The sequence below is a fragment of the Aegilops tauschii genome, chromosome 2, assembly GCF_002575655.3.
Source record: "Aegilops tauschii subsp. strangulata cultivar AL8/78 chromosome 2, Aet v6.0, whole genome shotgun sequence".
NCBI classification, from domain to species: domain Eukaryota; kingdom Viridiplantae; phylum Streptophyta; class Magnoliopsida; order Poales; family Poaceae; genus Aegilops; species Aegilops tauschii.
The window spans coordinates 15,539,088-15,564,599 of record NC_053036.3 but is presented as its reverse complement, the minus strand read 5'-3'; the positions used below and the strand labels follow the sequence as shown (position 1 = coordinate 15,564,599).

The 25,512-nt window shown below is 48.7% G+C and overlaps 1 protein-coding gene and 1 long non-coding RNA gene across 2 annotated transcripts; both read right to left on the bottom strand.

Annotated features, from left to right (window-relative positions):
* Positions 1 to 898: 898 nt before the first annotated feature.
* Positions 899 to 3,718, bottom strand: LOC109751251 (uncharacterized). Its single transcript, XM_020310151.3, has 2 exons — positions 3,150 to 3,718; positions 899 to 3,039 (listed from the first exon to the last, which is right to left on the bottom strand). Exons 1-2 carry the CDS (start codon positions 3,391 to 3,393, stop codon positions 1,289 to 1,291), a joined length of 1,995 nt encoding a protein of 664 aa, XP_020165740.1. The 5' UTR covers positions 3,394 to 3,718; the 3' UTR covers positions 899 to 1,288.
* Positions 3,719 to 22,977: 19,259 nt separating this feature from the next.
* LOC141041916 (uncharacterized) lies at positions 22,978 to 24,671 on the bottom strand. The gene is made up of 4 exons (XR_012203695.1): positions 23,859 to 24,671; positions 23,521 to 23,772; positions 23,221 to 23,441; positions 22,978 to 23,141 (listed from the first exon to the last, which is right to left on the bottom strand). It is a non-coding gene; the product is annotated as an uncharacterized lncRNA (long non-coding RNA).
* Between the last annotated feature and the right edge of the window lie 841 nt (positions 24,672 to 25,512).

The following is a 25,512-nucleotide window of genomic DNA, read 5'->3' as shown; positions in this document are numbered from 1 at the left end:
AAAGTACAAATGATTCAGCATCAGCTAGCAAACCAAGCAAGAAACAATATCTCTCTGCTTTTCACAGTCCTTGAGTTTGCTGTCTGCACATTTTATAATCCGGGCTAACACCATTTCCCCACAAAGATGCTGATCCTTTGCATCACACACACTCTCTCCATCTCAGTTTGAAACAATATAAAAATGATGCTGCAGGTACTGATGGGATAGTTAATATACTACTGCTGAGATTACCGGTGAGATTTGAAAGCAAGCATGCATGCTGATCCAGGACTACTCCAGTGTGTAGTAGTAGTACTACTAATGTTGATAGTATACCTTCCTCCCTCTTTTGTCTGTCCCTACCAGCACAAGATACCACTGCTGCCCACATTATGATGTCCAATGCTGGCCGTTGAGATCTACATTCAAAACTCCAATTGCATGCATGCAGCCATGCAGCATATGCATCAGCAAATTGTGTCGACATCCTAGGCAATGGCATAAGAAAAATAAATAAGCACTCCTCGTATGTAACACGCAAATTTCTGGTATTATTTTCAAGTTGCAGTTTAAGTTCTTGGATCAACATGAAACCATCCTTAACCATACCCACAGCTCATTCCATGCAAACTAAACATTTTGGCAGTTGTAGTGACATTTTTGCAAAGCTCCACATTTTTTTACACAACGATTTTTGGTTCGTCGACGCGCAAGTGTAGGTGGTCAATATCCGCGAAGTTTCATACTCCCTCTATTCCGAAATACAAATCTTTTTAGAGGTTCCAAGAAAGACTACATACGGAGCAAAATGGACGAATTTATATTTTAAAATATGTATATGTTCATCCGTATGTTGTCCATATTGAAATCTCTAGAAGGACTTGTATTTAGGAACGGAGGGAGTAGAAACAAAAAATGAGAAATGGGAATGTATCATCATGATGTTGATCAAAATTACAAGATGAGATCGATGGTTCATTATGTACACCTGAAATCTAAAATTTAAAGAGAAAAAAAGAGAGGGAAAGAAAGTAATTATAGTAACTCATCCAGAACTACTACTACTACCAAGAGTAGTAAAACCCATGCGCACGCACACCAAAGCGAAGCCACCGGCCTGCCACCCGTCGTCATCGCGGCCGTCGAACAGTGATCTGAGGGAGCCGCAGCGGCGGTCGGTTGGTACGGCCGCCCTGCCGCGGAGCGTACGCCCGCCCGCCGCATGGGTGTCAGCGCCCGCCCGTCCCCCGCTGATTCCGTTGGGATCCGGCGACGTCACCCGGCGTCACGCCTGCCCAACGGCTAGCTACCTCGGCGCACGTGCCGGCGACAACGACCAGGACGACGGAGGGAGAGATTCCCTGAGGAGCGCGTCCAGGACCAGCTCGGCCACGTCCTCCGCCACGTCGCCGGCCTCCTCCGCCACCGCCGGGTGCCGCGCCAGCCCGCGCACGCTCGCCGAGTCCAGGTCCAGTGCCACCAGCGCGTCGATGTCGCCCACCACCCTGCAGTCCGCCGCCGGGAACGCCTTCACCGTGCTCCATAACTTGGATAGCAGCGCCGGCCCGTGCGGTCTTGTTGCGGGGGAGGCGCCGTTGTCGTCGAGGTGGAGGAGATCGGCGAGGATTTCTTGTGCTAGGTGGAAGAGGAGCTTCCGGTTCCAGCGGTGCCGGAGCGGGCCCTGGCGGCGGTCGTCGGAGTCGTCCGCGGGGAGGTCCAGCTCCAGGAGATGGAACACGATCGGGTCCACCGGGGATGACATGGAGTGGCCCTTGAACGGCCGGTGCGGCGGCGGCACTGCGCGCATGAACCCGCCACGCTCCAGCACCGTTCGCAGGTAACCGTACTCGGGGTCGTCCTCCAGCGACGAGGACGAGGACGATGTGGACGCCACCGCGGGAAGAAGTAATCTGCGGCGGTGGTGCTGGTCGACGACGCGCGCGTGCGAGCTCGCCGCCGGCGCGGTGGCTCCTGCGACTGTGGAAGGAGACGACGGGGGTGCCGCCTTTTCAATCGTTGTCTCGGCTGGCGGCTTCTTGACCCGCGTCGCGAAGCGCTCGCACCCGTCTGGTGGTCGCTTGCACTGGACGGCCTGCGGCGACAGCGGCGCCGCTCTGGTCGACGTCGTTGGAATTGGATGATCCGGTGGCGGTGGCGGAGGCGGTGGCCGCGACGGTTTCGCGCGCATCGGCGGCGGGGGCGGTGGAAGCCTCGGGGCGTGTGGCTGCTGCTGATCGGCTTGTGCTTTCGCCTGCGGCGTCGGCGGCGCGGTCGGTGTGACGACGGAAGCTGCCGCTGCTGGAACTTGGACCACCACCATCTTCTTGTCCTCCACCGCAGACGGAATCGCGTTTTCCTTGTTGTCGCAGCCCGCGCTCGCCGTCGTCGGCTTCTGCTTGCCGCCGGACTTGCGGTTGGTGACGGTCTCCTTGGCCTGCCTGACGATCTCGCGGGCGTGTTCCTTGGCGTCCCTCCGCCGGTGCCCCACGGCGTCCCCGTCCCTCCTATCCTTCTTCTTCTTCGCCGACGTCGGCGAGGTCGGCATGGACATGTACTGCGCCGCCCTGTCGAGCACGTTCTCCTTGAGCACCTGCAACGACAGCCGCGGGCGGTCCACCACGTCCCACGCGGAGGCCGTCCTGGCCGACGACGCGGACGCCCGCGGCGTGTCCGGGAGCGACCTGGCGTCGCCGGCGCCGACGTTGCAGCTGAGGCTCCGCAGCGGCTGCCGGTTCATGGACTCGGGGATGACCCGCTTCTTCTTCTCCTTGACGGCCGCCGCCGCCGCCGCCGCCCTGGGATTGTTGTTGCCCTTCTTGAGGCCCGGCGAGGGCGAGCAGGCGTCGTCGGGGAGGCCGTCGATGCCCATGAGGCGCGCGACGAGGCTGGGCGTGCGCGGCGTCCCGGCCTCGGACGGCGGCGCGGTGGCCCGGCCTCCCGTGCTCCTCCTGCCGGCCACCGCCAGCGCGTCGAACGCCGGCTCCACCTGCACGCCGATCTGGATGTCCCGCAGCTGGTCCGCGTCCAGCTCCAGGCTGTTCCTCGGCGCCTCCAGCCCTGCATTTGCAAATCGATCGGATATGTCAAATGAAGTCACTTCCCATGGACTAGTAGCTCTCTGCACTCAGTTGCAATTGCAATTGCATCAGTTTAGTTAGCGTACGTACCTTTCTCGTGGGGTGAGGGAGAAGGAGAGTTGAGCTTGTGGGAACCGGAGACGACGGCGGTGGCCGTGGCGGCAACGGAGGAACCGTCGGAGGAGGGAGGGCGGCCGACGCAGCCGGCGCCGGGGGCGAAGATGAGGTAGTGGACCATGGACATGCAGCCGGGGCCGGGGTTGCCGGCGATGGCGTCGGCGGGGAGGCCCCTGGGCGTGGCCGGCACGGACCGGCTCCGCGAGTACCACTTCATGCCACCCGATCACCCTCAGAGTGCAACGAGGTGTTGCTTGGCGCTGCTGGTGGGAGGGAACAGAGTGGAGTTTGAAAGTTTGAGACGGAGCTGGAGAGGGCGATGCCTGTCAGGCGGTAGTTAAGGTGAGCTACGGGAGAGGGTGATGCTGCTGGCCGGCTGGCTGGCTGCTACTAGTAGTACAGGAGAGTGAGTGAGTGAGTGAGGCCGGGAAACCCGGAGGCCCGGGATTTCAGAGTAGTGGTGGGAGGTGAAATCGTTTTCAGAGCAGAGCACAGCAGCTGCTGCAGAGAGCGAGCGAGGAACTCGAAGTGTTGGAGGTAGAATCTGGTGGTGGTGCATTGGGGGATGGGGGGTGAGGTGGATGGATGATGGACGTCGAGCTGGGTGATTGTTTGTTGGCCAGGCCGGAGAAGACAGTGTAACAGGAGAAAGTTGTTACAGTATCATGCAGTGAGGCTGATGGCGATCCTTCCTGCTGGCACACCCCATGCACGCCTATGCTGGACTGTCACTCTCTCTGTATTGCTATGCCGTTTGTTTTTTCAAAAAATGGATCTCCTGCTCCGTGTGCCCCGTGGACATTTTTTTGTTTAAACACACCACTTGATCTGTCAACTTGTCCGTCCTGTGAACACATGTAACGGTGTGGCGGCACATCAGCATCACTCACGCCACTTCTACAGCATTACTTAGCAAATCTGTCCTCTAATCACCCGCGGGCTCATCTGGACGTGTCAACGGACAATGACTGATCACCCTTCAGTGTCCTTTTCCACAATCGGATACCTCATGAGGAAAAAATTCTCAAATTCACGCAATTACACGCAACATAAAACCTAGTCTAATCTTCACCGGCACCCGTCCTTGTTGTTCTTTTCCGTGCCCATGTCCGATGGCCGTGAGACCTGCAAAGTGGAGGTTCGGTCGCCACTGAGGAAGAGTGGGACATGGGACGTGCGACTCCGCCTTCACGACCTCGGCACCGAAGGCTACCGCGCCCTTTTCCTTTCACGGTGGGCAGTCCGCTTCATAACACTCGATGGGCGGTGATGCATGCCGACGTTTATCTCCGACTCGGAGCCCGACACCACGGGGAAGACGCGCCGCCGAAGGGGTTGCATCGCCATCCTGGCGTTGGGGTGCCAAATCGACCGCACCGTGTCTGGCGAGGCAGTGGTCACACGCTTCCCGCCACCAAGCTCGGTGGATCCAAGTTCCCTTTGCACAGACGCAATGGATTCCTGCCGGGTCGAGTCTGACCACGGTCGCGTGGACTCCTCTTGGCCATCTCCTCCTCGTGGCCACATGGGATGAGGTCCCAATCGACAGGTCGGGACATCTCGGAGTCGGATCCGTTGCCAGTCATACCAGAGAAGGCTGGAGATCATCGGAACGGAGCTTCGGACGGAGTGGTGTGGAGTTGACGGGATTGTCTAGGGTTTGGTCCATGATGTGGATGGGGACCAATATATGTGGGGATGGGGTGGACCAGCATGGGCCGGATCCTAGGTGGCAGATGCTCCCGGGCGCATCTGATCCTCCCAAATCCGCCCTAGATATGGGATGGATATAAGGGTGACGGTCAGCCTGGACGTACAGAGTGAGTGTGAGGCGTATGGTTAGGTCATGATTTTGTGATCGTTCACTGACCAGGCCATCTATCCCGACGGTTGTGAAGCATTTGAGGAGTCCGGTTGTAGATGCTCTAATTTCAGAAACCTTTTTTTTTTGTGAAAGACAAAGTTTTCCTTTACTTTCAGTAGCCAAAAATAATACCGCAACGAACTTATCAGCTGTATATATCCAGTAAATCTCTTGCTACGGAGCATGCAGTGATTATCAGTCGATCGTGTTGTACTTATGCATGCATGCATGCACGGTTAATCTAGGTTATCCCGGCAGGTGCTTGCAAGTGTGACCTTCAGTTAACTTCTACCCCCCTAATCCATTCACAGATACAAGATGTTTTGAATATTTCAGTATGAATTGTATACGGACGGTAATGAGTAAACGAACACATGTACATGCAGTTTTAAAAAAATAGTATGACATTTTATATTTTCAAACAGAGGAAGTGTATATACAATTAAAAAGAGAAGAAGGTTAGTGTACTTCCACCGGCCCATGCATGTGAATGAAAATTACTAGTACTTGTGCCAAAAGTTGGGCAGGCATGCAGCAAGAGAGAAGGAAAGGCTTATGATGATAGTCCAAGCTTTGCTTCCTTGCCTGAACTCTTTCGGACAACCCCAGAAGGCTCGCTTTGGGACTCGGAAAGCAGGGAATCATCCACCCTACATATATTTGCATTTGCATCTCCTTTCTCTTTCTTTCTTGAAAGCACTTTGCATTTCTGAGGAGGAAGACGACGGCACGACGGACGACCGGACGATGATACCACCAAAGGTCGAGCCAAACCGAATGGTGCTCACATGCACATGTACTCGTACATGCTACACCTCGTCGCCCATGCATGCATCTCGATCCATGCTGGCCACTCGTCCATGCATCTCTCTAATTGCCAAAGGTTTAATCCTCTCATTTAAAAGGTCAAATCCTCCCACAAGTGTAGCAGTACTCCTTCCATAGTTAATTTGGTAATTAATCCCCATGTCGATGCGATGCGGGCATATGCCATATTCACGCCAGTCGGTCCAGACAGGCGGTTTAACTACCGCGGTAATTTACCGAGGTGATTAAGTACCAGCGGATAGGGAATCATGGTGACGTTTTGAGCCCTCATTGGCCGCACTGAAATTGATGCACACTCCGAATCTTCCTGACATGAGATGCAGCCAGACCCCAGCAGTGGTGGCTGCACGCTGCCGCCGTGACCACCACTGGAGTCGCTCATCTTCTTCCTCTACAGTAACAATTGTAGCAGTAGAAGTACGTAATTTTTTTACCATCTCTTTCAGCCCATCTTCTTCCTCGTAGCCACGCTGGGTGCTGTTTTGTTCGCATCGCACCCGAAAGGAAATGAAAAACAAAAGAGTGTGCAGGCTGTTTTGACCTGAAATAAAATGCATGCGGTTCAAAAAGGAAAAAAAAATGCATGCATACGATGTGGGTGATTAATTATTGGAACTAGTACTAGCGACTGTGCTGGAGGCAGATTAATCAATGTGGGTACTAGATCAGATCCGTCCGTCCGTGTAGCGGAGGGGATAGTAGTAGATTTGTTTGTGTCAGGTATACGTTGGGGATTTGAATCGGGGCGCGTGGTTTGAAAATTGAAATGCATGCGACCAGTGGATGCATCCGCACATGCCGTACCATTTTGGCGGATCCATTGGCCCATCACTTAATTTATACGGGTAGTGAGACCGCAGGGTATATCGATCGGATGCATCTACTAATTTACTCCAGCTATTACATGTTTCTTTTACTTGCTCGCTATCAGTGGGGCTATGAGGGGCGTTGTGGCGTGCTGAGCCATCTGGCGGCGGTGATGGTACTATCCAAGCTATCGGCGTCGAGGTTCGGCAGGTTGAGTGAGCGCTTTCTGCTTCTACGTGTTTGGCTGGTCCTTTTTTTTTGTGTGCGCCCTACTGACATGCCGCATTCGGTTTCGCATCATTGAGCCTGGACGGGAGCGGCCTTTTCGGGATGCAATGGTGCGACAGGATTGGCGAGAAATCAAGGCTCATTTTCTGCGGTTATTGAGCCCCTTTACCAAGCCAGTAGGAACGCTAGTCTTAGCTCTTAGATGAGCATCGACCCATGGTTCGATGACACTTGGAGCCACATCGAATGGGTAGTACCCCCATTGGGATTGGAGAAGGATTGTGTAAGGGCATCAAAGAAGGCCAGGGCATGGTACTAGCTTCCTTGTACCTCTAGTTTGGCATTGACATAAAGTTGTGTCTCATTTTTCTTTTCTGTTGTTGTCTTGTGCTTGTTGCTCTTGTACTTTAAATTGAGTATAAAGCTTTTCTACTTTGAAAGTAACTAGTTGAACATAAGTCGGAGCTGCTTAATCCAGTGAAGGTGAATCCGACTGCTTTTTTCCCTCTCTCTTATTTTTAGAAGGAGGTTAAATCCTTGGCCTCTGCATCATTGTGGTACGCGCAATCATTTCAAAAAGGAGGTGAATCCGACGGCTTGTGGCCACTATAGTACAAAAAGATGAGGTGGGGGTTGGACGGTAGTGGTGGCAGCCGGCAGGTTCGTATAGGGCTGTTGGCAAGTCTACCACGATGTGGCATGAGGTTGGGGGCAGGACGACATGAACGATGAGCACCGTAGAGAGGAGTGGCCTGCGACGGAAAACATGAAAATACCTTTTTTTGCAAGAAACATGAAAATGCCATTAAAGCAGCACAAATCCGGCCGGACAGCTTGATAATTGGCAATGGGTTACGGGGCCAGTTTTTTTGGCGATTCTGCCAGAATCGCCCCCCTCCTCAGCTTTACCCAGAATCGTCATTCAATATTTTTTCTACAATCCTAGCTAATTAGACCTTAACTAGATAGAGTTGTAAAAAAAAATGAAGTGACGATTCTGGGAGAAGTTGGGGAGGGGGATAATTCTGAATCGCCCCAATGAACTGGCCCTACATTGTCATCAGTGATGATGTGACGACCGAGAAGGTAGGAAAATCAAGGTGTGTTTGGAGATGGGTAACTGCTAGCTAGGCAGGTAGAGTCTGCGGCCGGCGTGTGACTACGTAGAGTGCACATGATTGTTTCCTACTACGTGCAGGCATGCATGTGCTTGTCCGTGTGTATTCCGATTCTCGCTACTAGCTTTGTTCGTGTTCTTTTGAACTTGAAAATGGAGCTAGGCCGGCACGCCGGCGCCACACCCTACGGTGCAGCGCCTGACCCTTTTGTGTAGCGCCCGCCACGCCGGCGCCACACCCAACGGTGCAGCGCCTACCTCCGGGGCGTTGCACCTCTGTCCACCGTGGCAGCCCATGGGCTCGCACCCAGCCGTGCAACGCCTCCGAGCTAAGCGCCGCACATGTAATGTGCAGCGCCTAGCCGCTACACTAGTAGAAAAATAGGCTTCCATACGCCCCCATTAGTCCCCAAAATAATCGAACCGCAACAAAAGGGGTCTTTAGTCGCGGTTCGGGAGGAGACCCGCGACCAACTATCTGGGCCCAGCGCGCTCGGTCGACAGCTGGCGGACGGGAGGGGCTTTAGTCCCGGTTGGGCTGGCCAACCGGGACTAAAGGTCCCCGAAGGCCTTTAGTCGCGGTTGGCCAGGCCAACCGGGACTAAAGGCCCATCCAGCTGGCGGACGGGAGGGGCTTTAGTCGCGGTTGGCCTGGCCAACCGGGACTAAAGGTCCCCGAAGGCCTTTAGTCGCGGTTGGCCAGGCCAACCGGGACTAAAGGCCCATCCTTATATATAGGACTCAGCTCACTTCACAATTTTCAGAAGGGGGTGGTGGGTTTGCTTTTGGTTCCTCCTATGCACACAAGGCGTTCGATGAAATGCCCGAGAGCCTGAAACAAACATGATATGAAGTGTCCGAGCCACACTTGAGCTTTCTCATTTATTTTTCCTCCGCGATCGCGGTTAGCAACTTGAACCTTTCATGTGTCATTGATAAAATACGCATGTGTGTAGTTCATTGTTTAATTTGTATTATTTCTAGCTAGTTAGTTTAACAAATGCATGATGGTTAATTATATACTTTATATAATAATAATGCAGATGAATCGGCAATGGATGTACGGTCCCCGACTCTCCGGCGAGTTCACTACGGGTTTGAAAGATTTCCTCGTAGTGGCAAATGCGAACAAGCAGCAAGGTTTTATTATCTGTCCATGTGCTGTCTGTAAGAATCAGAAGGGTTACTCCTCCTCAAGAGACGTTCACATGCACCTGCTTCGGCACGGTTTCATGCCAAGCTATAATTGTTGGACCAAGCATGGAGAAAGAGGGGTTAGAATGGAAGAAGATGAAGAAGGGGATGATATCGATGACAACTATCATGATCATTTCGGTGATACTTTCATGGAGGATGATGCTGAAGGTGGGGAAGGGTTAGGTGAAGGTGAAGAAGAGGCACATGATGAGCCCGCTGATGATCTTGGTCGGACCATTGCTGATGCACGGAGACGCTGCGAAACTGACAAGGATAGGGAGAATTTGGATCGCATGTTAGAGGATCACAAAAAGTCGTTGTATCCAGGATGCGATAATAGTCTGAAAAAGCTGGGCTGCACACTGGATTTGCTAAAATGGAAGGCACAGGAAGGTGTAGGTGACTCATCATTTGAAAATTTGCTGAAAATGTTGAAGAATATGTTTCCGAAGAATAACGAGTTGCCCGCCAGTACGTACGAAGCAAAGAAGGTTGTCTGCCCTCTAGGTTTAGAGGTTCTGAAGATACATGCATGCATTAACGACTGCATCCTCTACCGCGGTGAATACGAGAATTTGAATGAATGCCCTGTATGCACTGCATTGCGTTATAAGATCAGAGGCGATGACCCTGGTGACGATGTTGAGGGCGAGAAACCCAGGAAGAGGGTTCCCGCCAAGGTGATGTGGTATGCTCCTATAATACCACGGTTGAAACGTCTGTTCATGAACAAAAAGCATGCCAAGTTGTTGCGATGGCACAAAGAGGACCGTAAGTCCGACGGGGAGTTGAGACACCCCGCTGATGGAACGCAATGGAGAAAGATCGACAGAGTGTTCAAAGATTTTGCAGCTGACGCAAGGAACATAAGATTTGGTCTAAGTACTGATGGCATGAATCCTTTTGGCGAGCAGAGCTCCAGCCATAGCACCTGGCCCGTGACTCTATGCATCTACAACCTTCCTCCTTGGTTGTGCATGAAGCGGAAGTTCATTATGATGCCAGTGCTCATCCAAGGTCCAAAGCAACCCGGGAACGACATCGATGTGTACCTAAGGCCATTAGTTGATGAACTTTTACAGTTGTGGGCCAGACCTGGTGTACGTGTCTGGGATGAGCACAAAGGAGAGGAATTTGACCTACGAGCGTTGCTTTTTGTAACCATCAACGATTGGCCTGCTCTCAGTAACCTTTCGGGACAGACAAATAAGGGATACAATGCATGCACGCACTGCTTACATGAGACTGAAAGTGTACGTTTGGTTAATTGTAAGAAGAACGTGTACCTGGGTCATCGTCGATTTCTTCCCCGAAATCATAACGTAAGAAAGAAAGGCAAGCATTTCAACGGCAAGGCAGATCACCGGCCGAAGCCTGCGGAACGTACTGGTGCTGAGATATTTGATATGGTCAAGGATTTGAAAGTCATCTTTGGAAAGGGTCCTGGCGGACAATCAGTTCCGCGGGGAATTGACGGGCACGCACCCATGTGGAAGAAGAAATCTATATTTTGGGAGCTAGAATATTGGAAAGTCCTAGATGTCCGCTCTGCAATCGACGTGATGCATGTTACGAAGAATATTTGCGTGAACCTGCTAAGCTTCTTGGGCGTGTATGGGAAGACAAATGATACAAAGGAAGCACGGCAGGACCAGCAACTTTTGAAAGACCCAGATGACCGGCATCCGGAATGGTTTCAAGGTCATGCCAGCTACGCTCTTACCAAAGAAGAGAAGGTCATTTTTTTGAATGCTTGAGCAGTATGAAGGTCCCGTCTGGCTTCTCGTCGAATATAAAGGGAATAATAAACGTGGCGGAGAAAAAGTTCCAAAACCTGAAGTCTCACGACTGCCACGTGATTATGACGCAATTGCTTCCGATTGCTTTGAGGGGGCTCCCACCGGAAAATGTTCGAGTAGCCATTGTGAAGCTATGTGCATTCCTCAATGCAATCTCTCAGAAGGTAATCAATCCAGAAGATCTACCACGGTTACAGAACGATGTGGTCCAATGCCTTGTCAGTTTCGAGTTGGTGTTCCCACCATCCTTCTTCGATATTATGACGCACCTCCTGGTCCACCTAGTCGAAGAGATTTCCATTCTCGGTCCTGTATTTCTACACAATATGTTCCCCTTTGAGAGGTTCATGGGAGTATTAAAGAAATATGTTCGTAACTGTGCTAGGCCAGAAGGAAGCATCGTCAAGGGCTATGGAAATGAGGAGGTAATTGAGTTCTGTATTGACTATGTTCCTGACCTTAAGCCGATTGGTATTCCTCAATCGCGGCACGAGGGGAGACTAAGTGGAAAAGGCAAGATCGGAAGGAAATCCACGATATGTATGGACGGTCATTCCATGACTGAAGCACACCACACAGTTCTGCAAAATTCCAGCTTTGTGGCTCCGTACTTCAAGCAACACAAGAATATTTTACGCTCGGACAACCCGGGGAAGCCTGAATCCTGGATTAGAAAGGCCCACATGGAGCCTTTCGGCAGTTGGTTGCGAAAACATTTAATGAATGACAATGATGTTGGAGATCAGCTGTACATGTTGGCCAAGAAACCATCTTCGACTATAACGATTTTCCAAGGGTACGAGATAAATGGGAATACATTTTACACCATCGCCCAAGATAAAAAGAGCACCAACCAAAACAGTGGTGTCCGCTTTGATGCAGCAACCGAGAATGGGCGAAAGGTCACATATTATGGTTACATAGAGGAGATATGGGAACTTGACTATGGACCCTCCTTTAAGGTCCCTTTGTTCCGGTGCAAATGGTTCAAGCTAAGAGGAGGTGGGGTAAAGGTGGACGAGCAATACGGAATGACAATGGTGGATTTCAACAATCTTGGTTACCTTGACGAACCATTCGTCCTTGCCAAAGATGTCGCTCAGGTTTTTTATTTGAAGGACATGAGTAGCAAACCGAGGAAACGGAAAGATAAGAAAACGATCAGTACATCATGCGATGATCCAAAGCGCCACATTGTTCTTTCAGGGAAAAGAAACATCGTGGGAGTGGAGGACAAGACAGACATGTCAGAAGATTATAATATGTTTGGTGAAATTCCGCCCTTCAAAGTGAACACTGACCCAAGCATTAAGTTAAATCATGAGGATGCTCCATGGATACGGCACAATCGTAAGCAAGCAGGGACACAAGGGAAGAATTGATGTGTAATAATTTATTGTACCAAACTTTGTATTTGGTCGATGAACTGAATGATGTATCAAACCTTTTGTCAAACCTTCAAGGGATTTTAAAATGAATTAGTTTTATTTTTCTGATTTTTTTGATATATAATTGTATTTTTAAGATTTTAAAATGAATTAGTTTTATTTTTCTGATTTTTTTGATATATTATTTGTATTTTTAAGATTTTAAAATGAATTAGTTTTATTTTCTGATTTTTTGATATATAATTGTATTTTTAAGATTTTAAAATGAATTAGAAACAAAATAATATAAACTTTAATAAAATATATAAGTACAAACAAAATAAAATAAATTTTAATAACATAAATAAAATTGATTCAACTAAAATTATCGAAGTATTTTCTGTTCAAAATCATTGAAAGCTAAAAGAATTTTCATAAAGAACTTTTTTTGTTAGAAACTTTAATAGCAAAAATAATTATCATAAAGTAAAATAAATAAGTAATTAGAAACAAAATAAAATAAAATAAATAAGTTTTTTGTTGTAAGTAGAAACAAAACAAAATAAATAAAGCAAAAAGAAAACAAAAAACAGGCAAAAAATAAAAAATATGCCACCTACTGGGCCACCACGGCCTGAATATGAATAGAAACCCATTAATGGGCCAGGATTCAGGCCCGCAGAAGACCCAATAGGCCCACAGGCACATAGTGACAGAATAGGCCCGTAAGCCTGCATTTGAGAGGAGCTCGACGTGGTCAGCGCAGCCGCGCTTATAAACCACTGTCGAAGCCTCTCGGCTAGCGAGGTGGGACTAAACATCCCACCGCACCGCGCCAGTTCCAGCACAATGCCTTTAGTCCCGGTTGGGGAGGCGGACCGCGACTAAAGGGTACCCTTTAGTCGCGGTTGTTGTCCCCAACCGCGACTAAAGGGTCTTTCTGCGCGGGAACGAAAGCGGCGCCAAAACCCTTTAGTCCCGGTTGGGGAGGCGGACCGCGACTAAAGGTACCCTTTAGTCGCGGTCCGCCTCCCCAACCGGGACTAAAGGTACATCTATATATACTGCACTTACCAGTTTCGCCACTTCCCATTCTCCTCTCTCTCGACGCCGAAGCGCTGCCCCGACGCCGATCGACGCCGAAGCCCTGCCCCGACGCCGACGCCGACGCCGAAGCCCTGCGCGCCGCCGCCCCCGTCCACAGTGAGCGCCGCCGCCGCCCGTGCCCTGCCCTTGCCCGCCGCAGCCCCTGCCCTTTCCCGCGCGCCGCGCGCCGCGCGCCGCCCGACGCCCTGCCGTCCGCCGCCCGACGCCCTGCCGCCCGCCGCCCGCTGCCCCTGCCTGCCGTCCTCCGCGCGCCGGCAGAAGAAGAAGAAGGAAGAAGAAAAAGGAAGAAGAAGAAGAAAGAAAAAGGAAAAAGGAAGAAGAAGAAAGAAGGAAGAAGAAAACAAAAGAAAAACAGAAGAAAAACAAGAAAAAGGAAGAAAAAAGGAAGAAGAAAGAAAAAGAAAACAAAAGAAAACACAAGAAAAACAAAGAGAAGAAAAAAGGAAAAAGGAAAAAAGGAAGAAAACAACAGAAGAAAAACAAAAGAAAACAAAAGAAAACAGAAGAAAAAGGAAGAAGAAAAAAAGAAGAAAGAAAAAGGAAGAAAAAAAAAGAAAGAAGAAAGAAAGAAGAAAAAAAGAAAGAAGAAAGAAAGAAGAAAGAAAAAGGAAGAAGAAAAAAAGAAGAAACAAAAAGGAAGAAGAAAAAAAGAAGAAAGAAAAAGGAAGAAGAAAAAAAGAAAGAAGAAAGAAAGAAGAAAAAGGAAGAAGAAAAAAAGGAAGAAGAAAAAAAGAAAGAAGAAAGAAAGAAGAAAGAAAAAGGAAGAAGAAAAAAAGAAGAAAGAAAAAGGAAGAAGAAAAAAAGAAGAAAGAAAAAGGAAGAAGAAAAAAAGAAGAAAGAAAAAGGAAGAAGAAAAAAAGAAAGAAGAAAGAAAGAAGAAAAAGGAAGAAGAAGAAAAAAGGAAGAAGAAAAAAAGAAAGAAGAAAGAAAGAAGAAAAAGGAAGAGGAAAAAAAGGAAGAAGAAAAAAAGAAAGAAGAAAGAAAAAGGAAGAAGAAAAAAAGAAGAAAGAAAAAGGAAGAAGAAAAAAAGAAGAAAAAGGAAGAAGAAAAAAAGAAAGAAGAAAGAAAAAGGAAGAAGAAAAAAAGAAGAAAGAAAAAGGAAGAAGAAAAAATGAAAACCAAAAGAAAGAAGAAAGAAAAAGGAAGAAGAAAAAAAGAAGAAGAAAGGAAGAAGAAGAAAGAAAGAAAAAAGAAAAAGGAAGAAGAAGAAAGAAAGAAGAAAGAGGAAGAAGAAAGGAAGAAGAAGAAAAAAAGAAGGAAAAAGGAAGAAGAAAGAAACCAAATGAAAACCAAAAAGAAAAACAAAGAAAACAAAACAAAATACTTGGCAGTGCTCAATAATCTTATTTTTTAATTCCTCCTCCTCTATGTCCCCTTAATCTTATTTTTTAATTCCTTTATACTTAAAGAATTTTTACTACATGCAGGAGTGACATATGGCGGACGATAGAGCCGAGCCGCTTAGGGATCCGGAGGCTGAACGTTATTTAATGGGCATCATCAACAACGAGATTCCTTATGTGCCGGGCTCAGAATATGAGCAACAAGAGGATGTAGTCTCTTCTTTTCTGAACCTTGATAGTGGAACAGAGATTGTCGATGATCAAGAAGGTGAAGGAACGGACATTGTCGACGGAGGTCAACCGTCAACAAACGACGATCTCGAATTGCAAGTAGCAACCACCTCCGGCGAGGTATATATATACATTGAGCCTCTCGTGATACAAACTTACTGAAATGTGAATACATATGTATTAACGCGCGCGACTCTCTTTCTTTTTTTAGCCCTCCGGATCGAGTACGACAAAGCGTGGCAAATCCAAGGCGATGAAAACAGGAGAAACATATGCCATTGAGTTTGTCAGTGAAACCGGCAAGCCCCTACAGCACACCTCAAAGTTTATCAACCAATGCGGAGTCGTTGTTAGAGACAACGTCCCGATCACCGTCGAGGAATGGAAGGAGCCAAAGAAGGCACGTCTTGGTTTCAGTTTTGTCGACAAGAGAACCAAAAAGGATTGCTGGAGAAAGCTTATGGAACATTTCATTCTACCTCCGGAATACAACAAAGTCGATGAATTCGGTAACGAGGTTCCGGGTGGACGTCAGAGGAGGAGGCTAGTTAAAGAGTTCGCTCTTCAGAAGATGGGCGAAGCATTCCGTAACTTCAAGAAAAATTTAACCCGTGACTATGTCAACAAGGGCAAGACTCCGGATTTCAATGGACAACATGAGAAACTGAAAGATGATTGGCCAGAATTTGTGAGGCAAAAGCAATCGGAGCATTTCAAGGAAATATCGAAAAAAATAAGGATAATGCGAGTAAGAAAAAGTTCCATCATATTATGGGGCCAGGAGGATACCGCCTTTCGGAGCCTAGGTGGCAGAAGATGGAGGAGGACCTGAGGGTGCGAGGAATCCCTCTAGGTACAAAGGGATGGGACCCAAGGGCCAAAAGCTGGTGGTACGGGCATGGGGGATCGCTAGACCCGAAGACAGGGGTGTGTGTTCACCGGCAGAGACAGTTTGCTCCCACCCAAGCCCTTATTGACGCAATGACCCAAGCTCAAGAGGGCTTGATCAAGTTCAACAGAGAGAAAGACGCACTGACAACAGCCCTCGGGAATGATGAACACGGAGGACGTGTACGAGGCAAAGGCAAAGTTCCGTGGAAAGTAGGGTTTTCCCAGGACAATGACCCGTACTGTTACAGAAGCCGTAAGAGAAAGACGGACCGGGATGCAGATCTTATGACGAAGTTTGCATCGGAACTCCATGAGTTGAAGCAGACCGTGCATGAACTAGTGAAAGAAAAATCGGCTGCAGGGCCGCATGAAGATCATGAAGCGGATCGCGGAAGCCAGCAGCGGAGAAGCAGCGTGGCTTCCACGGATGCCCCGCCTGGTGGTAGTGCACCGATGATCGAGATTCGTGCACCGGAGCCTCACTACCCCGTGGATGATGTAAAGGAGATGAAAGAATGTGATCTGCATTATCCCGTGGGGAACGTTTCCACGAAGGTAGCTAGCGGCAGTGCTTTACCCTGTACACCTGGAGCACTCCACCACAACAACCCCATTGCATATGGCTATGCTCGTGTCACGGTGGAAGACATAGTCCAAGGGTTTGAGGACATGGAGATTGACAAACCTACACCCGAAGGGGAGAGAAGACTTGGAGTTGTCAAGCGCCAGTTCATTCTATGGAAAAAGAAGTACATAGTGTTTCCAGGCGAGGCGCCAAGGCTAGCAAGTCCACCCCCCTCCGATGGTGGTGGTGGTGGTGGTGGCGGTGGTGGCGGTGGTGGTGGTCGTGGTGGTTCACCTACACCTCCTTCACGCCATTCGACGCCGTCCCCCGATCCACAACCTCCGGCGGGTACGACGCCCCCCAATCCTCCTCCAGCGGGTACGACGCCCCCCAATCCACCTCCGGCGAAGAAGCAGAAGCAGGCGGACAGCAAGGAAACCCGCTCCTGGACTATTAACCCGGACCCTTATGTACCTAAGACCACAAGGGTACCGGAGCCATCACTGAAGCCTCTCCTCCCAAGGCCTGGGGAACTTAGTGAAGCTGAAACCAAATTGGCCGCGTCTGCTGATTATGAGAAATGGAAGGCGGATATGAAGGCGAAAAAAGAGCCTGAGCCCAAGCAAGTATTCACTGAGAAGCAAAAGAAGTGGGCTAAGGATTTTTTGACGACACCGTCCCAAGCCGAGCTGAATATGCCTGACGACTATGGACATGAACTTCGTAGGCAAGCAAAAATATTGAAGGAGGAGAAAGAAGAAAGTAAAAAAAGCGGGAAACAAGTTGACCAGCTCGGGATGCAGAAGAAACAATCGATTCCCCCGCTCATAGTGAAAGCCGGTCCGGAAGAGGACCCCGAGATCATAGCAGCTGCGGCAGCACTTGGATTGACTGTAGCGAGTGCCATGAAACAAGCGTCCGAGATGGGTTTGACTCTTCGTGCCTTCTTATGCCTTGAGGATGCGCCAGTATGTGAGATAGCATTACAATATGTGCGGAATGGGCCTCTCGTCGAGCCTGCGCGGGAAAAGAGTCTACCACCACAAATGCGAAATCTGCTACGTTGGTACAAGCAATTCATAACATGGGCCGACAAAGAATATGTTTATGCGGATGTTACAGATGAGCATCACACCAAACGGTACTCTGTAGAAGTTCATATGAGTGAATTGTTCCAGCTGTTCAATCTGCGCGACCTCGACAAATCTATGCTGAGTTGCTACGTTCTGTAAGTGATTTATTTCTACCTCATCTCGTTCTTCATTGCCTGCACTATATATATATATTGTCCTAACTATATTGTTGCGTACGCTATTATGCAGATTGAAGATTTGGGAATGCAAAATAAGAAACATCCATGATGTTGGGTTCATTGACCCACATATCGTTAATGGACATGTGTTACAACATCACCCCGAAGACGTGGAGAAAGACTTGTACAAGTTTCTTAGAAAGCATCAACTCAAAAGTCATATTCTATTTCCTTACCATTTTGGGTGAGTGTTTCTCTCTTGTGCCCATTCTCTTTTGTTTACTCCATGCATGGTACGTCTAATCGATGAGTTATGCATGACTATGCATGTAACGTGTCCGCAGGTTCCACTGGATTCTGCTAAATATTGAACTTCACACCTCCAGAGTTCTAATCATGGACTCTATGAATTCGGATCCAAAGCGTTGGGCCGACATGAGAAAAATGCTGCAAAAGTAATTATTTTCAATCATTTGAGCTCTATATCGATCGGTCTCTTTCGTTCATTTCCTAATATCAAGTAACTAATAACTCCCTTGTTCATTTAATTTTCTTTGCCCTGTAGGGTTTGGAGACGGTTCTCAGAAGAAATTGTCGGTGAATTCAAACATGAGCTAGATTTCAGAAGGTTAGTTAATGTGGATAAGCAGCCACCGGGGACCAATCTATGTGGATACTATGTTTGTGAGAACATCCGGAGACACACCTCTGAGCGGAAGGCATCGGATAGCGTGCGGAACGCGACCGATAACTTGCGGAGGAGGCTTAGTCCAGAAGCTCGCTTCCGACCAATTCAAGAAGAATTAGCAGGATTTTTCATGAGGGAAGTCATCAATCCTAAAGGAGAACACTATAACGAGGACGAAGAAATTTATATGCATACCCGAGATTGAAACTTGTTCGAAGTTGTATATGGTCATCCATCCTAATTGTGTATGGAAACTTGTTCGAAGTTGTATATGGTCACCCGAGATTGAATATATATTATATATTCCTCTTGAATTCTTCTTGTTTGAAATTTCATATGCATGTATATAGTAGCGTAGAATATGTGTACTGAAACTTTATCAAAATTAAAATAAAACACAAAATAAAATATAAATGAAATAAAACACTCCAAACTAAAAAGAAACCAGGTTTTAGGGGGGCTAAAACCCTAAACCTGCGGAGGAGGCCTTTAGTCCCGGTTGGCCACGAGAACCGGGACTAAAGGTCCTCCGCCCCGACGGACCACGGGCGCCCACGTGGACTGGCCTTTAGTCCCGGTCAGCCACAAGAACCGGGACTAAAGCCTTTAGTCGCGGTCCGTAAGAGGCGCGACTAAAGGGGGGGGGTCTTTAGTCGCGCATATTTAGTCCCGGTTGCATAGCCGGGACTAAAGGCTGTTGCGAACCGGGACTAAAGGGCTTTTTTCTACCAGTGCTAGGCGCTGCACTGTGACTTATCCAGCCACTTGGCTGGCCCCCCCACCACACACTCTCTCACTCTCTCCCCGAGCTTTGCCCCCTCTCCCACTCTCTCCCCCTCTCAAATCGTCTTCCAAATCTTGCAAATTTGAAGAATTTGTCCGTGGATTTCGAAGTCAAACCCTCCCTCAATGTAATAATCTCCGATCCCCTTGTTTTGATCCAAGTAAAGTTCTCCCATTGCTCATTTGTTGCTAGTTTGGGGAAACCCTAGTTTTGTTTGGATCTAGAGATTTGCATGGAGATGTGAGATGTTTGTTAGCCAATTTCTATGATTAGGCTTTGTTAGTATGCTAGGGTTATTCTTATGGGTGTTCTTATGTTGGTGCTAGGGTTAGGTTTAGGGCTAGGGTTATGGTTAGGGTTAGGGTTAGGGTTGTTGTTTCATATATATATTAGGGTTTGTATTCCGTGTTAATCCATGGATTAGTACTCATGGAAGCAATGTTACCTTGTGTTCTTTGAATGCTTATAGGGATGGGAAGAACATGTGTGTTTGTTCATCATGGGGACAAAGACGCCTTTTTGAAAGGCAATAAAGAACCGGACCCGGATGAGCTTGACATGGTGTTTGATAGTAGTCCTAGCTATGCGGAGCTCTTGCAACAAGTTAGGAAAGATTTGAATTGGATGGACCCTAGTGATATCATTGAGTTGGAGGGAAGGCATAATGTTGGTTTTGGATTGCACATCCGTTGGAAGACAATGCGTGTCAACTCGGAGCAACGTTGGGTTGCATACAAGGAGACGGTGGCCGAATCACTAGACAAGGCTCTTGAGTTATTTGCAACGAAGAAGGTTGATTCAAGTTTGCATTTGGACTTGAACCGGAACCCCTCCCCTTTGGTTGCTAGTAGCCCCCCACCCTTGAAGCGAGATGAAATTGTTGAACCTCTTTTGACCCAAGAAGTGAGGCCAACATTGAGCCCGTATACAAACAATCAAGATGAATCTTTGCAAGAGGACAATGATGAGTATGCGGACGATGACAATGAAGTTGATCTCCATGACAACAATGTGGGTGATCTCGACAAATATCATTTGTAAGAGACAATGGACCATTCCATCCCTTTTTCCCGTGCATATGCATCGGACTCAGATGACGAAGGTCCCGATGAACAAGTTGATGCGGAGGGGTTCACGGTGAAGGAGGCCGAAGCTTTCGAGAAGGTATTTGGTCGGGATCATCGGACTACATTGTTCAAGGATGTTAGTCTCGCGGATGAAGCCGTGGTAGATGGTGGCCAATGTGTACCTCTTGAGGTTAGGCCAAGCTCTCACCGTGATTTGGTAGACGACAAGAACCGGATTGCTAAAGGTTCTAAGCTCGACATCTTGTTGGATTTGAAGATGTGGCTCGACAACTACTCGGTTACGCATTATCGTCCACACAAGGTGGTGAACTCGGACGTCAATGTGCGCTACACGGTTGCATGTGCATGTGAAGATGAAAAGGAGGTCCAACTTGGACTTACAAGAGGCCGTGGTGGTGGTAGAGCTCGTGGAAAGGAGGTCCAACAAGGAGTGGCAAGACGCCATGGCGGTTGTCCGTGGATTGTGCGTGCAAGACCATGGAAGGAGGTCCAACTTGGCATGTAGTGAGTTGTGTGCCAACTCACATGTGCCAAGGCAAAAGGGTGGATGGCAAGATTGTGTCCGAAGACCACAAACAACTCACGTCCGAGTTCATCGCTTACAGGCTCTCCAACTCAATATCCACACTTCCAACAATGAGCGTCCAACATGTCATTGACCTTGTGAAAGCCATCTTTCATTACAAGGTGAAATACGGCAAGGCATGGAAGGCGAAGCAAGCCGCATTTAAGATGTTGTATGGTACATGGGAGGAAGCATACAACCGAATCCCTAGGTTGTTGTTAGCCATGGCCGCGACAAACCCGGGCATGGTTCATGTGGTCGAGCCTCATGGGCACCAAACAACGGTTCATGAAGGAAGGAAAGTCAGAGTATTTGGCCGTGCTTTTTGGGCGTTCGAGCAATGTGTTAGGGCTTTCGAACATTGTAGGCCGGTCATCGCAATTGATGGCACGTTCTTGCCCGGACAATACGGCAAGACCTGTGCAGCGCCTAGCTTGGAGGCGCCACACTGTACAGTGCAGCGCCTGCGAGCTAGGCGTTGCACTGTAGAGTGCGGCGCCTCCAAGCTAGGCGCTGCACAAACACTTAGCGAATTTTTTGCCTCAAACTGAAGGCATACCTTCTGTGGCTCTCTGGATAGCTACAGACCTATGCAGCGCCTAGCCTGGAGGCGCCCCACTCTACAGTGCAACGCCTAGCTCGCAGGCGCTGCACTGTAGAGTGTGGCGCCTCCAGGCTAGGCGCTGCACAGGTCTGTAGCTATCCAGAGAGCAACAGAAGGTATGGCAAGTTGCAGACCTGTGCAACGCCTAGCTTGGAGGCGCCATACGATACAGTGCAGCGCCTGCGAGCTAGGCGTTGCACTGTAGAGTGTGGCGCCTCTAGGCTAGGCGCTGCACAAACACTTAGCAATTTTTCTGCCTCAAACTAGAGGCCTACCTTCTGTGCCTCCTCCCCCCCTCTACTGGGTCATTTTCAGCCACAGTTCAACAATTCGTATAAGAAACATTAAGGTTCAAAAAGGGTTCACCACAGACATCATTTCTTAGAAAGGACCATCACAATAAGTTCCAGTTTAACATAGAGCTACCACCACTCCAAGTTCAACGACATAACAAATTCCACATTACAGGTACGACCACTCCAAGTTCAACGACATAACAAATTCCACTCTAAGTTCAGCATTATAAAAAAATGACGATGACTAGTACTTTCCACGCTTGTTGGCTCCTCCCCCCTCTTGACGCTTATCTTCTTCACCTTCCTAGGAAGAGGAACCCGTTCCGGCTCCGGCTCCGGTTCGACATCGTCATCCAAATAGTCATCCAAAGCCGCCATCCGCGAGGTGCCGACCGTCCTTTTGCCTCTTTGGCCTCTTTGGGTGAAGTCTTCAGGTGTGTACTTGTTGATTCCCTTCCTAGGCTTCAACTCGTATGCAGACCGAGCCTGGTACGTCCCCAAGGTCATATCATCAGCAACCTATGCATCAACAAAAGATATGGAAAGACCGTGTGTGAGGATATAGTTAGCAATGCATCAACAAATGGATATATATCGTCATGACATACCTCTTGGGTGACCACACCCACATCCTCATCCTCGAAAGGTTCACCATGGCTCTGCCCCGAAGCGGGATCTGATGGTGTCGCTGACCTAGACCGTTCTGGTGATACATACTCGGGGTCACGACAACCGAAAAGGTTTGATAGCCACCTTAACTTTTGGCCCTGGCGCTGCAACATGTACAAGTGAATGAGACATGGAACGTACCAACAAATGTTAAGTGCTAGTTTGAAGGAGATGTGAACCTTAATGAATGCTCGAAGTGCACCTTCCCCATCGCTTTTGCCAGCCGGGGTTGTTTCCAGAATAGTCTCGGTCACATCAGCTGCTTTCTTGATCTGGGCACGCTATGAACAGAAACGGTATCAAAGTGTTAGGCAAGCGAAGATGTGAATAGTGCGAATGGAAAAGCAAAAAGGGCTAACCACAAAGTTCATCATTGGAGCTGAACGGATCACTGAGTTGCCTTTCCTAACTAATGCGTTGTACTGGTGCTGGGCTACCTCATAAAAAACGGCGGGTTCTTCCAGAATCTCCTCAGCATACGCCGGCTGGCATACCTCCACGCGGGTACTTGCAAGAAACCATGTGAGATAGTTGTTGAACGCGATCGGGCAGTGCTCACGATGCTGGGCTCGTTTTCCAGCCCTTGCTTGCTCCACACTAAGAGCGAACTGCACAACATACTTCCTGTGATGGTTGGCCCAATCCTTGATCTTCCGCTGCTTTTTCCTATCCAACCTGCAAGTTAGAAACAGAATATTAGCATCATCGAAACCGTCGAGAAGCTGCTAAGTGCTCAAGGTTAATTATATCTTACGCGTGTAGCAACTTGTCCGTGTCCTCCCACTCCGGCGGGTGTGGCTGGAACAAACCAAACTAGCGGAACACCCGATGTGGCAGGTGAAGCTCAACCGCCCAGTTGCATATCAGTGGGCACCGCATATGCCAGAGATCCCTATCCCTAATGCACACCGGATTCAGCCTGAACTCTATAGGGTTACCAAAACTCTCTCCTTTTCCATACGGCTCCCATTCCACCTGCAAAATGGGATTGAATGCAAAATTGATATCGAGTTACGATACAAGCATGATAATCACTTATGCAATGTCGGTTCACCTGCTCAGGCGTGATCGCGTCCAGCTCGCTCTTGTACAACTTGTACATTACCGAGGGATCATCCGTCGTCTCATTTAACACATCCCACTTGTAAGCCCAAGTGGGGAGCCGTAGTGGGTCGTCTTTATCGTCCCAATCCTCGTACTTCACGGTCTTCGGTCATCCAACCGGCAAACGCTCCCAGCTCCATATGGAAAGTGCGAGCAGACAACCACCAATACCTCCAGTGTGCCTACAACAGGCTTCGTCCAACTGCACATAAAAGAGAACATGGTCAAATTTGCCGCAAAAGCGCATTGATAATGTATCAATGAAGTGAAAAGGAAACAACTTCATACCTGTCGATACAAGTAAGCTAGTGTCGCCGAACCCCAACTCCATTTGCTATCGAAGACGGTCAACGCCTTCAGCCACATCCATGGAGCATTCTTGCATGTGCCATCAGCAAACATTGTCCTGGATATCACGTACCACATGTAGACACGAGCATATGTCTTCACCATGTCCTCATTAGCATCATCAGGGCAATGACAGAAGTTCGATGATATCCACGTGAAAGTAGCGCCCGCTGCGACTCTTTCCTTCTTCTTATCTTCTGCTTCTGGTTCCCGAGGCTCCGGAGGAACCATACCGATAAGGGCTTGCATCTGCGCGCGCCACCCATCAGAATCGGTGTTCATACATAAAGGATTGCCATCGATAGGAAGACCGGTGATCATAGCAATATCCTGCAGCGTCACGGTCATCTCCCCGGTCCGAAGATGGAAAGTGTGTGTCTCCGGCCTCCAATGATCAATAAGCGCGGTGAGTGCTGCAGCATTGTTGGGTGGCGTCGACCGGCGGACCAACTGAATGAAAGAGAGAAGTGCTGCCTCCCTTACATACGGTGTGTACCGCTCATCATAGCGCATCCCTCCAAGGCTGATCCCGTGAGACCGAAGCTTCAGAGGTGCAAGCTCCTACAAACAAACAAATCATAACATTACATATAGGGCATTTGTGTTTGAAAAAAAATACGAAATTCATAACACCGGCCACTTCCAGTATTACCCGCTGCTGCACCGACATAGCGTACGACCGGTGTTGTTTGTCCCAATGATCATCGAGAAGCCAAACCATCCTAACAATTTCAACAAAGCATTCTTGTCAACACGATTATCTTTTCAATTCAAAAAAACTAAAGTAGGCCTACTGCATGCAAGATTCAAAGCATATGTATCCAAAGCATTTTTCTCAATACGAGTATAATTTCAGTACAAATAAACTAAACTAGGCCTACTTCATACAAATAACTTTTCCATAGAAATAACAAGTCAATCTATGTATCCAAACTATATAAATAACATGTCAACCTATCTATCCAAACCACATTCTAATCTAACAAGGGTTCCCCAAATCTAATATATGCAAGATTCAAACAAAAGTTCCCCAAATCTAATACATGCAAGATTCAAACAAGGGTTCCCCAAATCTTCAAAATATCATATTTTCTATGGATAGAAAGAACGAGATCGGAGGAGAGTACCTTCTACGATGGATTGGTGAAGAAATGCATGGACCAAATCGTCAGATCGGAAGGATTTGGGAGAGGGGATTGAGAGGGGGAGTGGAGAGGGCCGCCGCCCTGTTTGTTCTGTAACTGGCAATGGGGTGGGTGGGGGAGGAGAGGGTTGGCGCGGTTGCATCTAAGTCAATGTGCAACGCCCGAGCCATGTGCAGCGCCTAGCTCGGAGGCGTTGCACTGCTGGGTGCGGGCCCATGGACAGCCACGGTGGACAGAGGTGCAACGCCCCAGAGCTAGGCGCTGCACCGTAGGGTGTGGCGCCGGCGTGACGGGCGCTACACAAAAGGGTCAGGGATGTGAAATAGTTTCGCACCCAGTTCATTATGTGAATTGATTTCGTTTCGAGGTCAAAATTGTCAAATTTGCCGCTAACGGGCCGTTCATGCAAACGACGCGCCTGCATTTGCTCGTGAACATTTGAGCCAGCG

Coding starts and splice junctions, on each gene's coding strand:
- LOC109751251 (XM_020310151.3), bottom strand. CDS start 3,393: ATGAAGTGGTACTCGCGGAGCCGGTCCGTGCCGGCCACGCCCAGGGGC. Junction 3,040..3,149: donor TCCCTCACCCCACGAGAAAG/GTACGTACGCTA, acceptor TTGCAAATGCAG/GGCTGGAGGCGCCGAGGAAC.